The sequence below is a fragment of the Folsomia candida genome, unplaced genomic scaffold, assembly GCF_002217175.1.
Source record: "Folsomia candida strain VU population unplaced genomic scaffold, ASM221717v1 Fcan01_Sc008, whole genome shotgun sequence".
NCBI lineage: Eukaryota > Metazoa > Arthropoda > Collembola > Entomobryomorpha > Isotomidae > Folsomia > Folsomia candida.
The window spans coordinates 1,669,301-1,693,346 of NW_019091200.1; the positions used below are offsets into that span (position 1 = coordinate 1,669,301).

The window sequence follows — 24,046 nt, forward strand, 5'->3', positions numbered from 1 at the left end:
TTTGCGGCACACTTTCATTCGCTTTTTACCCTTCACATCAATTCTTATCGGGCCAGTCTGGTCCGGGACTCTCATCCGGGTAGTCGTCCGAGGAGGAGACCCGATCCGAGAAAAGGAAGGCAGACAACAACGTGTGCAGGTGCAGGTGAGTATAAACAGATGACGATTTTGCAAAAAGTGTCAGTAAGCTTGGTATGAAAATGTGAGACGTTTCGTACTTGATTTTTTTCAGGGATTTTTGTCCCAATGGCATTGTTACCATCCGGTAATGAGACGACCCCGACGACACACTGGATAATTCATAAGACGGGCATAAAACCAACTCCGCTACAAGAATTGCATCCACTTCTATTCCCACCTGTAAACTTTTCATAAATTTCTGGTCAAAATTTGAAGTCACATATCTCACAAAATTTGCAATTATTATAGGTTCTCAACCGAATATTTGGACACTTATCATTTTGGCATCAAAAGAAATGCAGGTAAAATGAAATTGCACAAAGCCACATTTTTGTTTGTTGAGCTGAAAAATTTTCACTTTTGAAGATCCGTCTGCAAAACTTGGGAAGCCGAATTGCAGCACTTTCTCCGTCTCACGTGCAAAGTAAACCTGTCCAAGTTGGCTACCTTCATTTCCGACGAAGAGGAAAAATATAAGGGCCGACACAATCATCACGAAGAAGCTGAAAATCAAGACTGTACGACAACTGTACCTATTCCACTATCACTGCCAAGAATAAGTAAAATATGTACAAGTTTCATAATCGAGGGGGAGGACCCTTCCCTTCTAATCCGGGTTCTAATCCACCTCGGCCTTCTCCCTGCACTGCCACAAATCAAATACTTGGAGATCAAAAACTTCACTTGGAGCTTGACCCACGTGACAAAACTGGTACGAGAACTGCCCCTCTTGGAAGAGCTTAGACTCCCTGTGATGTGTTCATCTTTAAACTCGTCACCAATTTCGACACCCCATCGTCACCACCACACGAACAAGTACATTTCAAAGTCTGCCTGCATAACGAAGAATTGGAAACGGAGGGATTTTCTGGGGGACGACGACGCGGAGGAGGAATTCGTCAAACTGAAACGAATCATTGTTACCTTGTCGGTCAGAGACTTGCAATCTTTCGAATATGCAAAGTCCGCCTTTCTGCAGGTCGAACCCCTCTTAAAACTCGTCCAGCTGACGCCCAACCTTGAAGAGATTTACTACCCAAACATCGTCCAATTCACGTCCCCCGTCCACAATCCGGCCAGACTTTTGTTAGAAAGCATCATCACTAGCGACACCCCCTTTTCCAAGCTGGCCGTCCTAAAAATCGACACATTTCTGACCAACACCGACCTCAGGATACTCACTGCCAAGCGCCTCCCCTTTAGCAGCCTGCAACTCACTGTCACTCCAGAAATTGGATGTACAAATCTTTACAACTTTTTTAAATGTTGTGAAAACACGTTGAAATCGGTCGTCCTCACGTTTCGGGATGGGTTTCGATTAACAAGCAGGTTCCCCACGTTGTCACGACTGGACACGATGGCCCTCATTTTGTGGAAGGGACGACTCGACTTTGCCCAGGATATTGAGAAACTGAAAATTTTAATTGTCGTTCTGATGGAAATGGAGGAAGATGAGGGTTTGAAAGGTCACGATTTTGCAAAACTGTCAAAAATTGAAGAGTTGGAGATTCATGCGAATCAGGAGAGCAAAGTGGAAATGGTGACCTCTCTGGTGGCCATGATGCCAAGGAATAGTTTGCGAAAATTGACGCTCGACTGGGTCAACGATTTCTTGCTGGAGTACATCTACTCGTCACTGCCGAACCTCGAGGAGCTGGCCATCCTGTATGGTGGATTTACCGAGAGGGGGATTATTGCCCGAGTACCACTAATTTCCATGAAGGAAGACGAACTATTCTGTGATAAGGAGATTTCAACGCAAAAACGACGCCGTGACATCACTGATCTCAAAAGTACATTAAAAATTAAGAAATAAGGGAAAGAGAGTGGTTTCTTGCAACTATTTTGACCTGCAAGACTTGCATTTGCAAGGCGCAAGAAATCACTTTCTAGATGGGGTGCATATTTCTTGCACTTCTTGCTTTGCAGGTCAAGAAATATATGTAGCAAACCCGCAAAAAACGAAATACTGATTAAATCCCCAATTTAAAAAATAAATTTCACAATTTTTGCCGTATTTTTGACAGGTTTGAAGTATTTACTGTTGACGGGAGACTTGACGGATGACCTGATTTGTCACGGAGTGTGCCAATGTTCCGCCTTGCAAAGGTTGGAACTCGTTTCACGCAGCAGTTCGAAAGTGAGCGACACTTCTATCAAGACGATTGCCAACGTCAAAGGAAACACGCTCGAGTTTTTAGGACTCAAAAATTTTCTACAATTTACGAGTCCCGAGATGGTAGATTATCTTCGGGGGAAGTTTAATGGGAGGGAAGTGCATATCAGTTAGGCTATCTTATCATTATGTATGTAGATAGATAAAGGTTGACATATCTGCTATGTAAAAAAAATTTCCCGATTGTAAATCTAATTTACATCTTTTACTAATCTGAACCTAGTTATTTATCATGTTTGGCATTAAGATTGAAATAAATGAGATTGTATTGTATACAATTTTGCAGTATTGGACATATCTGATCTTATAATTTATCACATTATTTTCAGAATTTCGCTGTGTGACGGCAAAGGTTTACATTTTAGGATTGATATTATGGGAACGATCCAAGTCGGGGGAACCAGTCTAAAAAAAAGTTGCAATGATTTTACGCGAGGAAAAAGACCAACACAATTCTCAGATTGCATTGAAGGTCACTTTCGTTTATGCAGCTACATACATCACGTGCAATCATGATTTGACAATTTTGAGACAATAAGTTAGCAAAATCTTGCAAAAGTGTGATCACAATAAAAGAAGAAGACAAAGCTGAAGCTAAAACCGGACACTTCATTAAACACGTAAGTTTGTTGAATTCGTTTTTTTGTCTTTAAATAGGTCTAGCCTAGCATAGCATATCAGTAGAAATTAGAAGAATCAAGAAATTCCAACTTTTTTTACAACATTTCTTCTCTGCAATTTAAGAGTGACGACGCAAATTTTGCGACATTTTCATCGTAAATTCTTCCCTCGATTAAGCTTTGATCACTTTTCGGTTTAATATTTTGTTTTAACGATCAGATAAAAAAAACTTGGAAAATGGGGTACCTTCAAAATGCCGATTTTAATTTCTGCCAGAGTAAAATACATTTAATACTTCGATCAGATAAAAAAAAACTTGGAAAGGGTGTGTAAATATTACAAATGTCAATTTTAGTTTCTGCCCGGTTTTAAATTCATAGTTCGAACTCGAAACCGAGTTGTTTACCTTTTCGGTTTATTTATTCGGTTTCCTATTTATCAGTCTGGCAGATATTTGTCTTTTTCTTATCAATTTATTTTATCGACTTTTCTCAATTTTATCCACCTGCTCCACTCTAAACCGTCAACTGGTGTGCTATTGATTGACATTTGTCTCTCCTCGCTTTCACCATCCTTACCAATTTTCAGCTCATGAATTATGTATGCACCAAATATAAAACGCAACTTTAAACTGAATTCTTGAACTGACAGTCATAAAGGGTAAAGTAAAACTGCACCGGTTTAATTCGTGATAAATAAATCATTAATTTAATAATTGATGATTGGCTCAACCATCCGACATGAAATGGTTGTTGCTTTCACCAAGCGTAAAAGTCACGGAACATAAATCAATTATTGGTCGATACAGTATGCATAAATTATTGGAAAGGACAGCATTAATAAAAGGTAATGCCCTCCTAAAAGAGGGGGTTGCAATTAGCATTTAGTCCGTGCTATTACTGCGGTTGTTTCTATTTATGAGCAGACTGACCACAGGGAAAGTTTTATTGTTTGTAGAGTTTGAATCGGCGTCAGAGGACATAAATATTTATTGTTTTGCAAGCTTTCGCATATACATGCAGTTATTCTTGGAAGGCAAAATGCAAACTAAAAATCATGGCAAATTCTAAATTCGATGGTGAAAAACGTGGAAAATTGTATGCAAGCTATGTTCATGGTTAGACCGAGCTTACTTACAGCAATGTTTAAAGAATTATTTATTATTTCTGCAATAATACTCCTTTTTCTTATTCATGCGAATTATTTAACTTCGCAAAATCTCAACCGTTTTTTTTTCAATCAACCAAAAATGGAAAATGGACATGCATTTCGCCACTTATTTACATAAGCAGTATCGGCTGGAGTATACAGCAAGTAAATATACATTTGTACCTATGTCATAATTTGCATGATGACTGAGAAGATATTAGAGTTTCGTCATCATTATTAAGCTCCACTTTTTCCATGTATGTATTTGGATAACTTTGATAGCATCAAGTAAAGTGACGCTTTTGAGTAGCATGCGTCCCATTAATATGCATTCCGAAGGTCAATTATTCTTCGCTCAGGTATTGTAGTGGTGTATAGTCGCATATTGGTGGGTATTACTTTTAGACAGTGTTTATTCAAGCACATATCTACATAGACCGAAGAATTTGCACAAGTCAGAGTCAGTCAGTATTTGCATGGGAGCAGAGCAGTGCAGTGCGAAACGCCACCAATTTTTGCAGAAAATAATTGTCATAACGTTGTCCAGACTTTCCCTGAAAAATATTACGGATTTATTTTCTTTGCGCAACAATTTTCTTTCTTCTTCCAGAAACGAGGTAACAAAAAATCAGAATTTTGAAGTAGACGAATTCCACCTGGTTGAAGATTGCTAAAATTCTGTTTTACTTTTCTGGGGCTTATCTATCAATTCCCTTCATCTTCATCTCTTCCGTATTGCTTTTGTCGCTCATCATCACTTATCTTCTTGACCTTATCAAATAAATGTTGCTGCGACATTTCTTAGTTGGTTGGGGTAAAAAAGCTGTCTGTGGACCTGTGCTAGTTCGGAGACAGGAAACAGGGAAATCTCTCCACATGGGGTCTGTGTGTTCCAGCAATTCGGCAGTGTCCCCATCCAATATGGTAATTTAATTGAAATTTGCACGGACGGTTTGGTGTGCAGATTTTTGGTATCTCTGTAGAGGTGCCTATAACACTTTTTGCAAACTTTCTGCAACACTACTTACTAATTAATTGCTAATTTCTTTCGCAAATATTATGTATAGTTGAACAAGGGATTATTATATATTTTCTTCCATGATTTTTTACGCAGGACATGGGGGATAACTGGAAAACTGCGTCTTCTGTCTACGATTTTGCCTATGTGGACATTGATGGAAATCCTCAAGCTATGAGAATATTTGAGTGAGTTTCCTATACGAAAGAAAACTAAAAAAAGCATGGTACTAATTGATTAATTAATGCGCAGGGATCATCCGTTAATAATCGTCAACGTTGCCTCCAAGTGAGTATTAAATTGTCAGCAATTCAGTGAATTTCTTTACTTGAATGGAGGTCTCCCAATATGTACTCACAGATTTTGACGAATTAAGTGTCAATCTATCACAACTTTAATTACATTGAAGTTTGCAAAGGAAAGTCTCAAAATGGTTTGGTGGAGAAATTTGCATCCGAAGAGGAGAAAACTTTGACAATTTTTTTACACTTTACCTGCACATTTTCTGTGCATTTTCTCCTCTTCGGATGCAAATATCCCTGCCAAACGTGCCCATTGGGAAATCGTGTATTTTGCAAATGTCATATGACATTTTATGACAATTTACATTATGACATAATGTAAATTTGTGCTCAATTGACACTGATCGGTTGGTTAAAGTCTGAGAGCATATATACGCTGGAAGACCTTCATTTTATGCAAGTATTTAACTTTTGGATGTGTCCCTTCCTTTAAGGTGAGGCAAGACCAAGGTCAACTATGAACAGTTGACCGCCCTGTATGAGAAATACTCGTCTCCTACAGATGGGTCGAAAGGCCTGAGAATCGTGGGGTTTCCCTGCAATCAGTTTGGAGGTCAGGAGCCCGGGACGGAGGCGGAAATCAAGGAGTTCGCCAAGAAGTTCAACGTCACTTGGGACATGACGAGCAAAATTAATGTGAACGGGAACGATGCTCATCCCCTCTGGAAGTGGTTGAAGACGCAGAAAGGGGGCAGTTTTGGGATTGACGCGATCAAGTGGAACTTTACGAAGTTCTTGGTGGACAAGAAGGGCAAACCTCTTGAGCGGTTTGGGCCCCCCACGGATCCAATTGTAAGTCCATATATTACAAGTTGATGGACTGAATTTTAAGCCATATTTTTTTGCAGGAAATGGAGAAAGATATCCAGAAACTAATGTCCTCATAATCATGACCTCCACCTCCTTAGAATAGAATACATTTATATATGGTGGAATTATGTGATCATTGGTGTGATCAACTTTTGTAGATTCATGCATGATGCTTTACTCTGTAAACCAATCTTGTTGGCCAGGTAGAGCTGATTTTTTTGTGAAATCACATTAGTTGAATATCAATTTGACGTAATTCCTCGTTAAGATGAAATGAAAGCAATAAATAAATGGATCAATGGCTACTTAAGAATTAATTGTCTTTTGTCTGATGATGAAACATGCTAAAAATTATAGCTCATTTCTATTTTTTGAAGTTTACGAGTCTCGATTTAAATAACTGAAAGGAATCATGGCACTACTGATTTAAAAAATAGTCATTAAAGAAAGATCTATTATTAAATTCGAAAACACGATTAAGAAATTTCACAAACTTGAAAAATAATTAAACTTGCGTAGTAAACTAAATATGATAAGATACAAATACGTAAATTTCGAATCCAACACATTATTCGTCATCGTCATCGTCGGATGCGTCCATTTCTTCATCGTCGACTTCTACTTGATTTTCCTCGTCTGCAACGTCCTCATCATCTTCTTCCTCAGATTCGTCGTCATCCTTGCTCGCAAGAATTTTGAAGTCGTCCGGTTTCGTCCATTTGCTATCCAATTTAATTTTAAATTGAGCCATCTGGATTTCCAGTAGTTTCTAAACCATTCAAAAATACATACATAAATGAATCTCATCAATTTAAGTGTGCATATTAAGAATTCCAGAATTTACCAAAATGTTGGCCTGTTGTGGAGTCAAAACTTGTCGTTTTTTGCACACTGTAAAATCCTGAAGCAGCGTAACGATTCCTTTTTTCAACTGCGTTGGCATTCCTAAGGATCTTAAATGAGGCTCTATCGCGTGTGAAAACTGGGTGAGAGGTCCTTCCTTTAAAATCACCTCCTCGCTCGCCTTAGTTCCACTTCGGGCGTAATCCCTCTCAACAAACTCCTCAATGAAGGAAATCACGTCGGATTCTTCTCTATCCGTGAATAATAGACCACACTGACCCTGGAAAGAGATAACCATTATCATCATGATCATGACATCAGGTTCGCTCATCTCATACAATATGCAATACAAATGAATGATATCGTACCGTTAACCTCTCTGCAATCTTATGCGTATTTTCGCTAACTTCTGAAGCCTCGTCCTTCCCCAAAGCTAAAGCCATGACTTTATTCTTCGCCAACAAGATTGTCGAGTCCTTGAAATGTTTCCTAATTTCGTTCAGTGCTCCAACTCTCATCCCGTCGACACGAATGACATAAATTGAAGCATATTGTTCCGCTGCGGTTCGAACCTTCTCGTAAATATCTTTCTTCCATTCCTTCCCGTGCTTTGCTGTCCGGGTGAGTGAAACTAAACAATACAAACAATTAAAATTTTAAAACCAAGCATACCAGAAAAATGTGCCCATTAAAAGACCTTACCTTTCTTGTCTCTCTTCGACTTTGGCATTGTCACTTCTTAACTAATTGATTTACTAACTCTGGTCAAAAATAAATACTATTTTCTACTTATCGAAGATAAAACAAGTCAATTTTCGGGTACTGGACTGGAAAAACAGAAACAAGCGTGGTAAAGGGTATCCTCGTGTAGTGAATTCAGAACGCGCCGTATCCTCGGGGTACCAAGAGACTACTCAATACTCAACATTCCTAACTTTTACAATAGAAAAATTCGCAAAAATTCTTATGCAAAATTCTTTTGCAAAAAGTAATCAAATCAAATTTAGGACATAATAATAATGCATCAGCTCAGCTTAGCTTTGTTTATTTCTTGATAGGAATGCTTATACTACTACATTCAAAAAATCAATCATTTCACTCTCTCACCACGGATCGGTACATTTTACATACATTTAATCATGGCATCACCATTTCAGTGTCTCTGCAGATAAAGAAGAAGCATTATCTTTCTCACAACGGAGGTTTCCCAGCGTTTTCTCTCAGATTTTTTTACCTAACTAGTGTCCATCGATCACAAATTTAATTAGTATGAAATTTGCAAAAGACACGATCTCCCAATGCGCACGTTTGGCAGAGATATTTGCATCAATTGCATCAGAAGAGGAGATTGGGTCATTTGCATAATAAAATTTATGATCGATTTCCATTAATTTGGTCAAAATCTGAGAGTCTACGCTGGTCGACCTCCATTATAAGTTACACAGAATATACAGAAGAAACTGGCAAGAAGAGGAATAATTTTGCTAAAATGAGATTCTTTCTTGTCAAAATCTAACAATATTATCACACCAATACAACGCTTACAAAATGTATTTCTAGATATTTCTGTAAATATTTACTGGCCAGGTTGCAATGGCACGAGTTATAATACGGTACAATTCATCAGGCAATCATGTTTTTTGGTTTATCATCATCAATCATCGTTCTCAATTTAAATTAGTCGTAGATATTTATTTATAGAGCTCAAGCAAGTAATGCCTGCCTTTTAACAAGTCGAAAAATCATACCAAATCTGCATCGTGCATGTGAGCAAAGATTTTAAAAGTGCAGTAAGAAATTTCACTTCAAGTCTGAAGACGTAATATTTCACCCTTTTTTACAAAAAAATGCAACTCATGCACATATGTAATTTTGAGCTTGGTTTTAAAACAAGCAGCCAATGCAATGCAACCAAAAGAGTTGTAGAAGTAGAAAATGCTATGAAATTAAGGACATCAATTATTAAATCATATCATGCACCGCTTGAAAACACATTAATTTTACATAAGATAAAAGCTCTCTCCTTTTCTTCCTTTAATTAATTAAAAAAAAACAAAATAACAGTAGTAATCGTGCAACTACTTATGTAGATTAATCATAATTCGCCCTTGTACAAAAGGCTTTTGAGTTTTTTGATCGTTCGTTACATAATTAATACAACAACACTTCATGTATGATACAAATACAACCAATATATAGTAACATTTTTCATATAATAGTTAAGATATTACTTAATTGCAAGCAAAAATGGAAGAACACAATTAGCTAAATTACTGACAGTTTAAATTAAGACGTATCTATGTACCAATAATAATTACAGTAATATTGTTCAAAACTGTCATTCACAGAATTCTCGAGGAGGATCTCTTTTCTTGCTCGTTTTCGATGTCACGTTTGATAATATAATATGTAATAGTACTTTTTCTAGTAATTAATTATATAATGTCTTCAATTAATACGGGCGTCGTTATTAATAAAATTATTGGTAGTACGCACTTAAAAATAGTCGTTCACAGTGCAGTGTAGTAGTTTTTGTTGGGTGTGATTGTTGCAGAGTTAATTAAATAGTTACACAAATAATAATAATAAATCTGGCATCATCATAATAATTAATATAATTTCATATCATTGCTTTGTTCTCTGGCGCTATGTAAATCGAGTCGAACATTAAAGTTTTAAGGGGTCGAGTCAGTGCATTATAAAAACCAATTCTGTGGTCAACAGCTAATTAAAACTACGTACATATTATACAGCAAGTTATTGAAGAAGTGTGTAGATCATGATAAGTGTTGTGTGGAAGATTGATTGATTGGTTTGGTTGTTTTTTTACACATGTAAATTGTTTGGGCGTGTATGTGTGTATATGTATGTATGTGTCGTGAAAAGTCATAATATAAAGCCTCCCAAAAAGGAGAAGAATAAGTTACACGATATTAAAAGCAATTCTTGTATGTTTAAAAATTGGTATAAGGTCTCGGCATTTAAAAAGTTATATTAATCAATCATGGGTTGTACGGTGAAATATAGGTGGCTGGAAATTGACCCTTCTTATTACCCAGCATCCCACACCACCAGTTTGCGTCCGATTGGTCGGTCACTAAGAAAAAGAGAGATCATTTAGAGCTTAATTATTGTTAACGTAATAATTTCTAAATATGACGAGTCAACCAACAACCACAGACAAAAATGAAGCATTATTTAGCAATTAGCAGCAGGAGGGAGGGGAGAAGAAGACTGTTTGTTGTGTGGTGAGGATGACCATACAAGTGATTAACAAACCTGTAATAATATCTCCTCTTTTAAACTCAAGTTCACCAGGTTCTTGAGGCGTGAAATCATACATTGCCCTCACATACTGCAAAAACAAAAATAATGTCAAAAACAGAACGGAAAAAGAAGAGCTTACAACGCTTAAAAGTATATTTGTTCGCTGGAGCGTCGGAATTGTCGATGTTCAAATTAATATTCCAATAACCTCGGGAAGCAAATCGCGTAATTTCACATCCTGAGAACGCGACACACTGGAGGTCCTGCAAATTATTGGGACCGAAATTTTAGTTTCAGTGACATTTTACAAGATCCTATTTTTTGGTAATGTATCGATACCTGTGATATTCGACGAGTTCATTTAGCGAGTTGAATTTAACAACCCATAGGAAAAACTTTCCAGCAGCGTCACGAAGGACCTTGAAATGTTGGACTCCATCGGAACACCTGACAGTTTGTTATAAAAAATAATTAACCTCCGACTACATCGTATAAAGTAGTAATTTACTTTTCATACCTCACAGACAAAGAAAAGTCGCCAGGACTGGATTCACTCACTCGGATGAGAAAAGCCCCTTCAGGTTTATCAGTAAGAAACTTTTCGGCTTCCGCCCTAGTAATTCTTCCACGGTACCTGGAAAATAGAGTAGCCATTTCATATCATTTGACACCATACACCAGAGTGTACCGGGACATTACTATATAGATGGATAAATATGTTTGCGGTTCAGAAAAAAAACACATTCCCAACCGGAAATGAATGAGAATACTACGCGTTCTTTCTAACCTTGCGTTTCGTTTAGTAATAACATACTTCCATTATTTGTGGTTATTTACAAATTGCATATTTTCAAGGCAAATCCAAACCCAATAACTTTAGCTCCAGTTCATACACATAATTTCTTTACATGCCTCAGCAGAAACTAATTCATTAAAACAAATGCAATGCAACGCTCACATACCACGAATGACTTTTCATCTCAATATAATTTGACGGTATTAGGCCTTCTCGTCCATCCAGTTCTGCTCTAAACCAATTTGAGTCATCTTCCATATTTAATATCTGAAACAACGGGAACGACATTAGTTTAAATCGCTGAAAGCATTTTATAGCGGAATTCTATCCCAACCTTCAAGACTTGTCCTCTCTTAAAACTGAGTTCATCATCTGCGGTGGCAGTAAAGTCGTGTTTTGCAATTGCCTCCATTGTCGGTTATCCTATATTTTTTTGTTGATTGAGCTTAACGACGGCGACGACCACCACACCCACCCACTCACTCCTGCTTATACGTAAATAGATGGATGATCTCTGACGACGAGGGGTCGTTGGTTTATGGTGAGAAAAAACGGTGAAGTGGATTGGATGGATGGATGGATGATGGAATGAAATGGAAGAAAGAAGGACAGCAGAACTTCTTTTTTAAAGTTTGCACTGCCTGGTTCTCAGACGACTCGTTCGTCCCCAGAGTGGTAGAGACAAATCACTCCGACTCGAAAATCCGAACCCGGAAAACTCCGCTTTCTTCTTTCTACCCGGTTCCCCGTTTTAGTGAGACTACTGCCAAACTACTGATCCGAGAGCCGGCTTCTTCCTTTCTTCGTCCCACACACTGCTAAACACAATACATTCTCAAAAAACAACGTCACTTGGTTGGAAAACTAATCACAAAAGAACTGTCACGTCACGAACCGAGAGATCCAAATTGCACAAAACTGCTCTATGAAAAAAGTTGGATCAATTAAGTCACAAATTTCCAAATTCCTCCGTTCCTTACTCCGCGATGATTGAGATCATGAATGGGTCCTCTACAAAACTTGGAATAAACAAACAAAAAAAGTAATTAAAATGAGGTTGAAGAAGGTAGTAACAGGACGTAGTTATCGTTATCATCAATGTGTACGATATGACAGCAAGTGATTGGATTGCTAAATGTCCAGAACTAATAAAACCCAAACCACAAAAATGCATGTATGTGATGCTGGTATATATTTTAACTTTTGGATTTACGTAATCAGTGATGCAAGCAAATCAGAGTAAGACGTATATGAAATGAAATGAACTACAAATTCTTGGGTTTTCTGTCTCACTAAATAACGTAAAACTTGGAATGATGAATTAGTTTAAATTAGACTGTCTAATTTAATCACAAATTGCAAAATTGTATCTCAATTGTAGAATTGGTTACTGCAAAAAAGTACGAAGTTTAATAAAACTACATAAACACGAATACATTGATTTTTGAAGGAAAAGAGACGCACATATTTGGTTCACTCACTCGCATTAGAAATTCTAATCACACTGTGTTTTGCGATTTATCAATTCGCAAAAGTATGGAAAGGAAACAGCCAGCCCGTTAATATGCCATACATATTTCTTCCAATATGATAATTCCAATCTATTGACATACGACACAACCAGCAAAAAAATCGTACAACATGCTAATAAATATGTAGCTACATATTTTTTTACAGCACAGCACAATAGTTAAGACAATTACAAATTAACAGTACTACTAATTTTCTTTAAAAAATATCATAATAATTCATTATTTGAATTTTAAAAGCTTGCTAATCCACCTGACCTATTTTGCATTTCACCTCAATTATTCTCAACAACATCTTCAATCTTAGAAGATTTTAAAAGATGAAGATTCTTAAAGTGTAAATAACTTCTTAATTACATTGATCTAAACTGAAGAAACAACTCACCTTTAACTATATTACACATTTGTCGTGTCTTTCACCGTTTAGAGGAAAAGTGTTGATATGTTGATGAAAGTTGGGGTTTTTTAGCGTCTTAAAAATATAGTTATTACTTACTCCCGTGTGTGTCTATTATTGTGTGACGAATACGATATACAATAATGGTTTTTTGGGCTCTCCATTTGTTTAGTTGGCCGAGTATTAGTCATTTCATTGGAGTGCCCAAATTGTACAAACACTGCGAGAGGGCTCCACGCTCTGTCTCAACTTTAGCTGTCTCAAATTCCTCATATAATGCAAGATTTCTCACTTTTCTCATTTCATTCGAAGAATGGGGAAATTGAGAAATTGAGAAAGAAAGTTGTCCCAGGTTTTGATTTGCTTTCACTTTGGTTCGATTTGAGACGACGTGGTGAAAGTTATAATTTTAAAGCCTGATTAATTATAGTTAAATTCATGTAATAATGAGCACTTCATTCGTTAAAATATAATGGACCCTTAATAAGGGTTTCTTGTGCATGTAATTTGGCTGGATTGGTGGATATTCCAGGAAAAGATGAGTGAAAGCGTGGAGAAAGTCTCATCACGTGGAAGCTCAACTAGCGCGGAAATCATAACGGATCACAACTTTATTCCAGTTTGGGTTCATCTGACTTTCTTTGTTTTGTTTTTAATATAAATATTCTTCCAAATATAAATAAAAGTTTAATTTATAACTGTTTTTCACATAATTTTGGAAAACAATATGCGTTTTAAGGCAAGCTACTTTTTTTTGGCATAAATAAATTGGTAGTTCGGTTTGGTTATTGGTTGTTGAAATAAATAACGACATTTAATAAAGATATAATTTAATATTTAATTAATTTAATAGCTGACAATGAGATAAGTTGTTTTTCTACGGATATGAGGAAACGGGTTCACCCACTTTGCATGAGGCTGAACAGACGAAATAAGTTTTGAAATCGAAATAATGGCAGAAGATGATTTACCAGCTTGTGAAGAAGTCAATGCGTTTCTTCCAACGGCTGCTCCTCTTGTCGACGATTCAATATTACCTCCTTGTGAGCTCGTCGAAAACAATAAGAAATATCAACAAGAGATGTACCATGATCTTATTGGTAGAGGATTAGATCCACTCAGCATTCCTTCGGTAACATTAATTTGATTAATAATAAAGCGTTTAAGACTATTTAATTAAATACGCTCTTGTTTGTTGCTTATCTAGATTGCTAGACACATCCTTTCATACCTGCCCTACCAAGAATTGGCCGTTTGTCGTCAAGTTTGTCACCTTTGGACAGAAGAGGCGACAAAGTTGTTTGAAACCCGGGCAAAAATTTCTATCCATCCCTTCATCAATCTCCACGCATTTATCGACCTGGTAAAAGACCATTCCGGACCTTGGAGAGATCGGATGAGCATCGGATCCCTGCGAACATTCAATATCAAACTACAAACAAATCTCGATGGGGGAAAACATATTGACAAGCTTTTTAAAATATTAGGAGATAAAATTGCAAGGACAGAAATCAGCACGGAAATCGGGAGTGAGTCAACGATTTGGAAGATCCTTCAGAAATATGCGAATCAACTACACTCCATCATTCTCACCGACGCCTTAAGCTGCAATCCCACACGACTCGCCATGTCTGCCCTTGTGCACAAAGAATTTTTCAACAGCGGCGAAATTGTGTTGCCCTCCGTGAAAGAACTTCGCCTCGACCAGACCTTGGATGACGGCGTCCCCATAATTCCCGACCTACACAATCCCCTCGACCTTCTCATACCCCTCACACCATCCAGCGCGGTTCAAAACTTGGCAATTTTACTGCTAAAATTGTTCCCTAATTTGGAAGTTTTACAGCTCAATAACCGCTTCGACGACTCGAGCTTATTCGTCACCTTACTCGGAGAAATATCCGCTCATCCAGATTTCAACAATCCGTGCAAATTCCTAAAAATTATCGACTTCCCATTAAATCTTAATGAAGCGGAGGTGATTTTAATTCACGAAAAGTTTAACTGGCCACTGGAAAGGTTACAGCTCTCGCTCCGACCCGGTCTCCGGTTTCCAGCCTTGTACGCATGGCTGTCTTCCTTAGGGTCAACCTTGACCAGGTTGGACTTGGATTTCGTCCTTATTCCAGCCACTCCGGAAACATTCCCTTGTGGATACGACCTCGTTAAGATGGAGACCTTAACCTTGAAGAATTACTACGGACCGTTGGACTTCCTCCCCTTCATGGACAAGCTGGAATCTCTCACCCTGACCAACGTCAATCTCTCCGTCGCCTTTCGAGACGAGCCAGAAAAGAGTTGCTGTGACCAGATGAGATCACTTCAAATCATGTCAGGTCACAGTAACGCGGGGAGAATGAGTTTTGCTCATATTTACAAAAACATTGCCAAATTTTTCCCACACTTGCGAAAGTTCCGTGGCGACTACTTGTCGGACTCTAACTTGAGGATATTGATACGTGAGTGTCCCCTCATCGAGGAGCTGCTTCTGGCCGATTCGGTCATCACGGATGAAGGAATCACAGGAATTCCGTTCGCAAAATGTCACGAACTTCAGATGATGCTGGATCATCAAGTGGATGCTGATTTAGTGGAGGGCGCAAGTGACATAGTGAAGCAGGATTCGATTGGAGACTTGAAATGTACGTAGTTTTTACGATACGATACTATATTATGCGGTATATAAAGAATTTTGATTAATTTTGACCAATTTTTGTTTCCAGATTTGAAGAAACTTCACATAAATTCACCAAGGATCTCAAACGTGTCGATATTCCATGGTCTCATTAATTGTAGAAATCTTTACGAGTTGTGCATGTCTTCACCACTGGTAAACAAGTTATCCATTCCGCTTAATATAGCTATTAGCCACTAAAAAATTTCATAATTTCCAGATAACATCTCCAGTCATCCTATATTTTGTGAAGAAAGTGAACTTGAAATATTTCCGACTCTTCCTCACCCGTTCGTACAGGATCACACGGAACGATATCTTATCCCTCCTCGAAAAAGATGCGTCTTCTTCCCCTCTCTCCAAAAATACTACTTTGATACTCGACGGGAAATGCAATGCATGCGGTGTATCGGAAACTGACTGATGAAAACAATTTCATTTCTCCATTTGACTGAAAAAGTACATAGTTGACTTGAAAAAAATTACATAAATCAGTAAACTCCAACCCTGGATAAAAATTACATCTCAATTCAATCCTTGTTTTTCCTGCTTATATATAAAAACCCACAGGGCAGCCTTGTTTAGCCCGAGTCAGGTTGCTATTTATAATTCAGGCCACTACAGATTTTTTATATTTTTTCCCCCACATTTTGCTCATCTTCGAACTTGATTCGATTCCTAATTTTACATACTTGTGTCCAAAATTTCAAGTCGATTGGAAAACTTTTACAAGCGTAACCGATAGACAGACAGACAACCATGACACATAAGCCCTGACTCGGGCTAAAAATCGTTCGTGCTGAACGATTTCATCTTCATTTTAATGTTTTCATAAATCTTGACATAATAGTTGGTCCAGTTTGTACTCTCGTGAGTGCAATGGAGCCAGTAACTTTTTGTAAAGTAAAATGTATCGGAAACGTATAAAACGGGCAACATTTACTCTCGAGCGATGGATGCTATAATAATATTCCACCTCATTTCGCCCTCCTAATGTTTTTCCTCCGATACCAAAATGAGTTGAGTTTAATAACGAATCGGCATCCAGGCAGGAGAGTAAAGAAAGAAAAAAAAACACTTTGCACAAATCCATTACAGTTATGTGATGCGATATATGGGGTGGTAATAGCGCATAATGGGTACGGTTATTACGTAAATGCTGCTCGTGGGTGGTGAAATCTGATCATATTCGAAGAAAGGCAGAGAAATTGTGGGGGAGAAAAATGGGTCAATTTATTTCTGGGAAACAAGAATATATTTTGCTTTAAATATTATGAAACAATTATTGATCAAGAAAACGCATGTTATTTTTAAATTTGTAGCATAAAAACCTATTCCACGAGTTCCGCTTCGACTGGACGCAAAATATGTATATGTAAAAAAATAAAAACCGGTTATTTATTGTATCAAAAAAACGTTAAAAAAGCCAGAGGTAGGCAAAACACTTTGTCAAAATACAGCATTTTGAGCTCCGTTCTTCCCAGGGTTGTTACACCCACAAAATGACGAGAATCAACGTGCACAAGACTGCAGACCTAGGAAAATACAATTTTTGCGAAGAAATTAGCCTTTTATCGTTACTTTGTACTCGACAATACTTTTTGTTTTTAAAAAATCGTGAAAACAATGTACATATTTGACAGAGATAAAAAGTTAATTTCTTCACAAAACATGTATGTACATATCGTATAAATCTTCTATTCTCAATGCAGATTTTCGTATTTTTTTGTGTAACAGCCCTGGAAATCCAAACTCTGGGAAGAGCGGAGCTCAAAATAATGTTTGTAAAGAATTTTGTCCATCCATGGAACAAAACACAATTTTTTGAACACGTGTTTCCAACAGCGTCGAAAGTGTACAACCGAGCGTTGTACTGACAGCAGACGCCCCTACAATTTGCATTGGTCCAACCAGCACCATATTTTGAACTGATAATGAACGACTACACAGCCTGTCTGCTGCATAAACAAAGTGGCCACACCAACCAATCTCCAACCAGATCTATTTTACTAATGAGCTTAAGCTGAATGAACAAAGGTTTATTTAGCGAATGGGAAATGTTTGCTGTTTCATTTCATTCTCCTTCGAGAGACAAAGGCAATTTCTGTCTCTGGATTCGAGTCTTCTTCTTCCGTCCCGTTTCTCACATTTCTTGTTCTTCCTTAGCCAGGTTTTCTTTGCCTTTGCATCGCTAGCTGATTTCCTGGCATGACGAACCCAGACCAAAGCAAGAACACCAAACGCTACTTATTTGCCAAGTAAAGTTTAAACAATGTTTTCGCTTGATTTCTTTTCCTCTTCACTCCTTTTGGTTGACGTTTGACTTGGATCTTAATCTACTCCTGGTGAAGCCGGCCTAGTGAAAGCAAAGGTGCATACTACATATTTCCATGTGCAGCTTCCAGTTCAAAAGAGCGACACGACCAGTGAACAAGTAATTGTGTGGAAAGAAGAATTTCTAAATTTTTAATTAAGCTGCAACTTTAGATGCGCTTGAAAAACACCGTAAAATTAAAGCTATTGCAATTTTCCTGCAATATCTTCACTGATGATAATTACTTGGCAGAAACATTGAATCCTGGTGTTTAGTCTGCACCAACTGCACCTTCTGTTTTCCATTTAACAAAGTGTACATATTTACATTCCAACTTTCCATTACGAAATTAATACAATGCGTGCGGGGCGTGCAGTTTACGATGCTCGGCTTTCTCCACAAATTAATAAACAAACAGAAAAATCATGTACTTGACAGATTTTCTCTGCGTCATCACCACTAATTACACACACCCTTCTTAACACACATTATTATGACAGAGATGCATACAAAACAAACAAAAAAAGTTTAGGATTAGCCATAAAAGAATGAAAAGACTGAAACTGAGATACGAGTACAAGGACCGAATTTCTAGACCCATCTCGCATCTCCACTTCCACTAGAAAGCAGCATACGTCTACTTTCCCTTCTGGAAAATGAAAAAGCAGACGGACAGACTGAGAAACATGGAGGAGAAAGTTTCATCATTCATCGCATTCCATTTCCTATTAAAACCTTTTCCATGTTTCCCTCTTCCGAATCTGCTCTCTCGCTTCAATCCATCCATCCATCCATCAAAAAATATCCCCCTCAGTAAATATTTCAATGTATGTAGACGTAAATTTTTCAGTAGAAAGAACCGTAAAAAATAGTCTTTAACACTTCCCCATCTTTTTCCGCCGTGCTGGACAAATTGGCTCAAACAAGCGTGGAGGAATGCTCGATTATAACGTGGAGAAAGTAATTGGGTGCTTTCCCAAATCCTTCTCCGGCTTCCTACAACTCATCAATTGGACCAATCTGCTCAAGGATAATTTGATTTTGCTCCGAATAATGATGAGTATCGATCATTCCTCACTTTCATTTCATCAATGCTTACTCTGTAAGCTGATTAAAATTTATTTCCCATCCGCCATCGACCCGAAAAAATAAGTTCAAGGCAAAGACAACCCGAGAGAGAGAGAAAGGACAAGTTACACGACGAGCGACTCACACTGGTTGAATTTGTTGGGATTCGTGGATAGGATTGGGTTCAGTGTTTCGGGTGAAAGTAGCAGCTTGCAAGAAATAACGGGAAGAAAGTGGTTTCTTGCGGGTATTTTGACCTACAAGAAATGCATGAAACTAATTCCCGTCGCAATATTTGTGGTTAAATTGTGCATATTTTTTGCACTTTCTTGCACCTCGCATTTCTTGCGTTGGTTGTTTTGCAGTGCAAGAAATGCGTAAAGCGTAAGAAACGAAACACTGCTAATTCTGGGAATCACAAAAAAACACTGCTAATAACCGTGTTTCAGGTGCAAGAAATAACTGGAAGAAAGTGGTTTCTTGCAGTTATTTTGACCTGCAAGAAATGCAAGGCGCAAGAAACTACTTCCTGCCGCTATATTTCATACTGCGCGTGGCCACATGGCGCAAATTTCTTGCACTTTCTCCCAGTTTCTTGCGTGTCTTGCTTTATCGGTGCAAGAAATGTAGGAAACCCGCCAGAAACGAAACACTGCTAGTATTTTTTTATGTAATCTTTTCTCCTCGAGAATTGAATAGGAACGAACGAACTGGCGATCCCAGTGCAATTTTATCAGGCATAAAGGAGATTTAGTGTACATGAGAGGTTTTGTTGGGATGATGCAATCCGGATCTCTTTAACTTTCACCACGACCACGACATTCGCCTTACTCCGTGAAAAAAACTTAAATAGCAAGATTCGCTTTCACTCTCAGATCGGATTTTCGGGATGCACACAAACATTCAAAATCTGTACATAAATTCAGTTTAAAACCTTTTTTTCTTACAAACTTTGCTTTTCGTCGTAAATACTTAGGCTCGTGTGTGTCTTGGTGAAAGTAAAATTTTAAGCTTGTGTTGTTGAAGATCAGAAATTTTCGTAATAAATTGTGGGATTTTATTTATAGGCAAGTTTTATGCATAGGAGTTGAGCGTAAAAGTTGTGTGTAGCAAGATTGATCGGCAGTCTGCTCCTTCCAGAAGATCAGGCAGAGTGGAAAGTTTGCGTCGATATGCAAACTAAAATTTACTCGTGGTTCTGATGTCGTCTCCTCGATGAGCGATGAGATGATGATGATGTGAATCTCCATCCGTGTGTGGGGTGGAATTTTTGGTGAAAGTGTTTCTATTTTTGGAGAGGATGTGACATGCATGTCTTTATAAAAAGGGACAAGTTTTGGAGGTCACAAATTTCGTGATGCATCGAATTGTCAGGTTCATGGTTTCATGAAGAATGTTTGCCATACATGGTTTAGTAAATTGTCACGTTTTACAAGTTCAAAACTATTTTTTGGACTGGACATGGTCCAAAAAAGCGTATAATGCTGTGCAAAATAATCTTGGACATCCAAAAGCCCCCAAGATTGGAAAATGGGGAAATGTTACAAGTTTTTTATTAACGTTTTTTTCCAAATCTACATATGCACAGATATTTAATCTCCCATTAATTTTGAGCATTTTGGTGTGTGCAATGCCACGAAATTTGGGAAAACTTTTGTTTTCTTATAGGAAATTTAAAAAATCTCTAAACCATGTCATATTACGCAAAATTCTCAAAATTAATGTGACATTAGTTTCATACGCGGCAACGGATTATCGAAAGATTCGATAATGGAAAACATGTAACATTTTGCCCCATTTTCTATTTTTGACACTTTTGGGACATTTTGGTCAAAATTCAGGATCCAAAACTTGTTAAAATTGGATTTGAACAGTGCTTTTAACCAAACCGAAACCGAAACCCTGTTCAGAGGTTGTGCAAAAAATATGGGATTTTTATTAATTTCGGCCTACGGTTTCTTATTACATTTTCCAACCTTGGAAGATGCGTCCCTCTCCAGCTAATTAGTATTTTTTTACCCGCACGGCATACAAATTTCCAAATTATCTCTAATAAAACTTTTCACCAACGTGATACACGATTTTTTCCAACCTTCCAATTTGCTTTCTTTCACCCAAAATCTGGGACCAGAACCTAGCTCAACCTCCTTTTGCTGGAGAAAGGTTAAATGTGAAGTGGACCATTTTTTGGCCATCCAGACCAGAGTCATGCTCATGCAAGCCATGCCGTGCCATTATTTGCACCATTGTCTACTCCATAGTCATCCCTTTTATTATGTAACACGACCGTCTGTCGTGGCAAAAAGGGGTCGACTGCTGCTGCTGGAACGTGAAAGTTTGATATTAAAGGTTGAAGGAATTTGGTACATATCTCGTTCTTAAGGAAAGCATTTATCTCGTCCGGACTGGAAAAAAAATGTGAAGTAAAGCTCAAGGGGCATCTAATCTCTATTGCGACCTTGCTCATCTCGCTGTAAAATTGAGAAACATTTTTTTTTCATTTTTCACTTTCACTTTCACTCGAAATTGCATTTCGTGTTTCAATTTAGGACGTCTTTTTTTAGCGAAGTTTTGCTGAATTTTGTGCTAATTTCTACTGCAGGAGATGCACATATAAATTTTAAATTTAGGATGATGTTTCAGCAGAATTTGCTAAAGTTTGCCTGAATTTTGTGCTAATTTCTAATTCGTTACATGAATTCATTTATGCAACATAATTTTGCAGCATGAATGCATACTTTTGCATGAAAATTGCTAGTTTTAAGGTATGTAAAATGAAAGCATAAATTCATAAGAAAGTGAACTTTTTTGAACAATTATTAGCTCGCCCTGCGTAGCATGAGAGCTATTGAATTCCTCTTGTCCGTCTGTCTGTCTGTCTGTCTGTTAACGAGTTTTTTGCATCAACTGATGCTAATTAAACAGCCCCTTGACCATTATTGGATACGTTAGGCGCACCATTGGTACTAAACAAACCGAATCAAATTTTTTAACAAGTTAATAGGACCATTGATATCTAACAATCGGGAACACAAAATGATGCGAAATAATTGGAGGCAGGGACGCAAAACGCACCAATAATGCAGAATATCCGGGAGAAATGATCATACAATTTTGACATACATTTTTCAAAATTATCGTTGATCGTTGGTAGGTAATTCTGCACCAGTGATGCACAATTTCTGGACTCTTCTCGATGGATAATAATTATTGATCTATTTTGTTTAATTTATCTGCACCATTGGTGCAACATTGCATAAAAATTATGTATCTATTTTGTTGCATTTTTCTGCACCTTTGGGGCAAGTTATAACCAAATCATTATTACAGGGTGAGCTACTTCTAACATTACTACGGTTTGTCCCTCCTGTCCGTCTGTCTGTCCGTCTGTCCGTCTGTCTGTTAATGAGTTTTTTGCATCAATTTATGCTAATTAAATAGGACCATGTCCATTTTTTAGGATATTAATTGCTCCATTCGTCCCGAATAAGCGATGACACAAAATGGTGCCAAGCAATTGGGGGAATTGATGCAATACGCACCAAAAGTGCAGAATAACCGGTAGGAATACGTTCCCACGCTAGGGAAAGAAAAAGTCAAAATTATGTCAAATTTATGGGTCTATTTTGTCCGCTTATTTTTCACCATTGGTGCCAAATTATATAAATACATAAATATGATGCATATATGTATTTGCGGCAATTGTTGTGCACCATTGGTGCAAAATTGTGTCAAAATTATGTATCTAATTTGTCCGATTGTTTTGCACCTTCGGTGCGAAGTTATCTTCAAATTATGTCTCAGGGCGAGCTATTTCTAACGTTACAACGGTTTATTTCCAGAAATTTGGGTCAGGCCAACTGTGTGACAAGAACTTTAGAAAAATATTTGGATTCCTTTCAGCCATTGCACGTTCCTCAATTAATTATGAATTCATAATCTATTCTCACGAATTCCTGTGTCACTTTCTCTCTCACAATAGTAAATTGTACTAATTTCCATTCCCAACTCATTACGATCCACGCGATACCATCGTGTCTGAGCTTTCTCCGCTTTCACTTTGCGATAACAGCGTCCCTTTGATGTGGAATTATGGAGTGAATTTAGATTGCACGCGGTTCGCCTAATTTGTAAGATCAAAAATATATTTGTCGACACCGACGTACGCAGTGAAATTTGTCCTGGATTGTATTACATTGGTGAAAGCAGTGGCCGCGGAGGCCATGGGGACATTAACATTGTAGGAGTAGGAGAGGGGTTTGTATAACATGGGCTAATGATGCACCGTGGGGACATTGTCCCTTTGTCTCCAACCTTCTGCGGCCACTGGGTATAAAACACCCTTCAATTCTGCGATATGTCTCAAATCTACCTAAAATGAACTCGCAGTTTCATCATTAATCCCACAACAAATAAACATGTATTTGCACAATATTGCAGAAATTTGCGAATTTCAACCTTCGAGGAAATAGACATTCTACACGTGCTGTTTTGATCCTTTGATCGTCGTTCGTGACGTCGTAGGAGGATGTAATGCATCGGTTTCCGAGCCGGAATTATCCATCACATTTTTTACATTGTGGTCAGCTCATGGACAGTGACCGCAGAACCCGTGGGGACATTACCATTGTAGGAAATGGGAGGGAGAACACGGGCAGATCATGTGGACATATTGTCTCTTTGTCCCCGCAGTTACTGCTCCCAGACATTTGACCCCGAGTATGTAATTCCCTTCACATAAAACCATTTTATTGTCGGACATGTCAATCTGGTGAGGACGGAGGGACGGATTCCTCTCCTCGTCCACTTCATCAAGTTAAGTAGCTTACAATTAATCCCAAGACGGACGAATGATCAATTTGCAGCTGCACTTCATTTATTCGGCCTCACTTCCTTTTATCT

The 24,046-nt window shown here is 37.8% G+C and overlaps 5 protein-coding genes across 12 annotated transcripts; 3 read left to right on the forward strand and 2 right to left on the reverse strand.

Moving 5' to 3' along the window:
* The first annotated feature begins 29 nt into the window (after positions 1-29).
* LOC110853172 lies at positions 30-2,649 on the forward strand. Its single transcript, XM_035854682.1, has 5 exons — positions 30-145; positions 233-360; positions 430-482; positions 547-1,973; positions 2,208-2,649. The coding sequence occupies exons 2-5, from the start codon at positions 247-249 to the stop codon at positions 2,468-2,470; spliced, it is 1,857 nt and encodes a 618-aa protein (XP_035710575.1). The 5' UTR covers positions 30-145; positions 233-246; the 3' UTR covers positions 2,471-2,649.
* A 158-nt stretch (positions 2,650-2,807) lies between these two features.
* Positions 2,808-6,569, forward strand: LOC110852997 (phospholipid hydroperoxide glutathione peroxidase-like). Of its 5 annotated transcripts, XM_022101195.1 has the most exons (7): positions 2,808-2,976; positions 4,737-4,743; positions 4,932-5,050; positions 5,241-5,332; positions 5,397-5,432; positions 5,881-6,238; positions 6,295-6,569. In XM_022101195.1, exons 3-7 carry the CDS (start codon positions 5,003-5,005, stop codon positions 6,331-6,333), a joined length of 573 nt encoding a protein of 190 aa, XP_021956887.1. In that variant the 5' UTR covers positions 2,808-2,976; positions 4,737-4,743; positions 4,932-5,002; the 3' UTR covers positions 6,334-6,569. The 5 variants fall into 5 exon arrangements, with proteins under 5 accessions (XP_021956887.1, XP_035710576.1, XP_021956889.1 ...); XM_035854683.1 differs by lacking the exon at positions 4,737-4,743; XM_022101194.2 differs by lacking the exon at positions 2,808-2,976 and having other exon boundaries at positions 4,609-4,743.
* A 112-nt stretch (positions 6,570-6,681) lies between these two features.
* Positions 6,682-7,981, reverse strand: LOC110852996 (mRNA turnover protein 4 homolog). The gene is made up of 4 exons (XM_022101192.2): positions 7,802-7,981; positions 7,468-7,730; positions 7,101-7,379; positions 6,682-7,025 (listed from the first exon to the last, which is right to left on the reverse strand). Exons 1-4 carry the CDS (start codon positions 7,827-7,829, stop codon positions 6,825-6,827), a joined length of 771 nt encoding a protein of 256 aa, XP_021956884.1. The 5' UTR covers positions 7,830-7,981; the 3' UTR covers positions 6,682-6,824.
* Positions 7,982-8,113: 132 nt separating this feature from the next.
* Positions 8,114-13,223, reverse strand: LOC110852988 (growth factor receptor-bound protein 2). Of its 3 annotated transcripts, none has more exons than XM_022101182.2 (9): positions 13,077-13,223; positions 12,058-12,181; positions 11,497-11,977; positions 11,329-11,429; positions 10,884-11,000; positions 10,706-10,813; positions 10,575-10,629; positions 10,379-10,454; positions 8,114-10,196 (listed from the first exon to the last, which is right to left on the reverse strand). In XM_022101182.2, the coding sequence occupies exons 3-9, from the start codon at positions 11,572-11,574 to the stop codon at positions 10,102-10,104; spliced, it is 630 nt and encodes a 209-aa protein (XP_021956874.1). In that variant the 5' UTR covers positions 11,575-11,977; positions 12,058-12,181; positions 13,077-13,223; the 3' UTR covers positions 8,114-10,101. The 3 variants fall into 3 exon arrangements, with proteins under 3 accessions (XP_021956874.1, XP_021956873.1, XP_021956872.1); XM_022101181.2 differs by having other exon boundaries at positions 11,497-11,980; XM_022101180.2 differs by having other exon boundaries at positions 11,497-12,181.
* Positions 13,224-13,400: 177 nt separating this feature from the next.
* Positions 13,401-17,177, forward strand: LOC110853485. Of its 2 annotated transcripts, XM_035854681.1 has the most exons (5): positions 13,401-13,827; positions 13,942-14,220; positions 14,296-15,730; positions 15,812-15,918; positions 15,983-17,177. In XM_035854681.1, exons 2-5 carry the CDS (start codon positions 14,041-14,043, stop codon positions 16,184-16,186), a joined length of 1,926 nt encoding a protein of 641 aa, XP_035710574.1. In that variant the 5' UTR covers positions 13,401-13,827; positions 13,942-14,040; the 3' UTR covers positions 16,187-17,177. The 2 variants fall into 2 exon arrangements, with proteins under 2 accessions (XP_035710574.1, XP_021957443.1); XM_022101751.2 differs by lacking the exon at positions 13,401-13,827 and having other exon boundaries at positions 13,861-14,220.
* The last annotated feature ends 6,869 nt before the right edge of the window (positions 17,178-24,046 follow it).

Excerpts from the sequence above, each read along its gene's own strand:
- LOC110853172 (XM_035854682.1), top strand. The coding sequence starts at position 247 with ATGGCATTGTTACCATCCGGTAATGAGACGACCCCGACGACACACTGG. Across the intron at positions 483-546 it reads TGGCATCAAAAGAAATGCAG|ATCCGTCTGCAAAACTTGGG; the intron begins GTAAAATGAAAT and ends TCACTTTTGAAG. Across the intron at positions 1,974-2,207 it reads TGACATCACTGATCTCAAAA|GTTTGAAGTATTTACTGTTG; the intron begins GTACATTAAAAA and ends TATTTTTGACAG.
- LOC110852996 (XM_022101192.2), bottom strand. The coding sequence starts at position 7,829 with ATGCCAAAGTCGAAGAGAGACAAGAAAG. Across the intron at positions 7,380-7,467 it reads AGATTGCAGAGAGGTTAACG|GGTCAGTGTGGTCTATTATT; the intron begins GTACGATATCAT and ends ATCTCTTTCCAG. Across the intron at positions 7,026-7,100 it reads CACAACAGGCCAACATTTTG|AAACTACTGGAAATCCAGAT; the intron begins GTAAATTCTGGA and ends TGAATGGTTTAG.
- LOC110852988 (XM_022101182.2), bottom strand. The coding sequence starts at position 11,574 with ATGGAGGCAATTGCAAAACACGACTTTACTGCCACCGCAGATGATGAA. Across the intron at positions 11,001-11,328 it reads GAGATGAAAAGTCATTCGTG|GTACCGTGGAAGAATTACTA; the intron begins GTATGTGAGCGT and ends TCTATTTTCCAG. Across the intron at positions 10,814-10,883 it reads GACTTTTCTTTGTCTGTGAG|GTGTTCCGATGGAGTCCAAC; the intron begins GTATGAAAAGTA and ends ACAAACTGTCAG.
- LOC110853485 (XM_035854681.1), top strand. The coding sequence starts at position 14,041 with ATGGCAGAAGATGATTTACCAGCTTGTGAAGAAGTCAATGCGTTTCTT. Across the intron at positions 14,221-14,295 it reads ATCCACTCAGCATTCCTTCG|ATTGCTAGACACATCCTTTC; the intron begins GTAACATTAATT and ends TTGCTTATCTAG. Across the intron at positions 15,919-15,982 it reads TGTGCATGTCTTCACCACTG|ATAACATCTCCAGTCATCCT; the intron begins GTAAACAAGTTA and ends CATAATTTCCAG.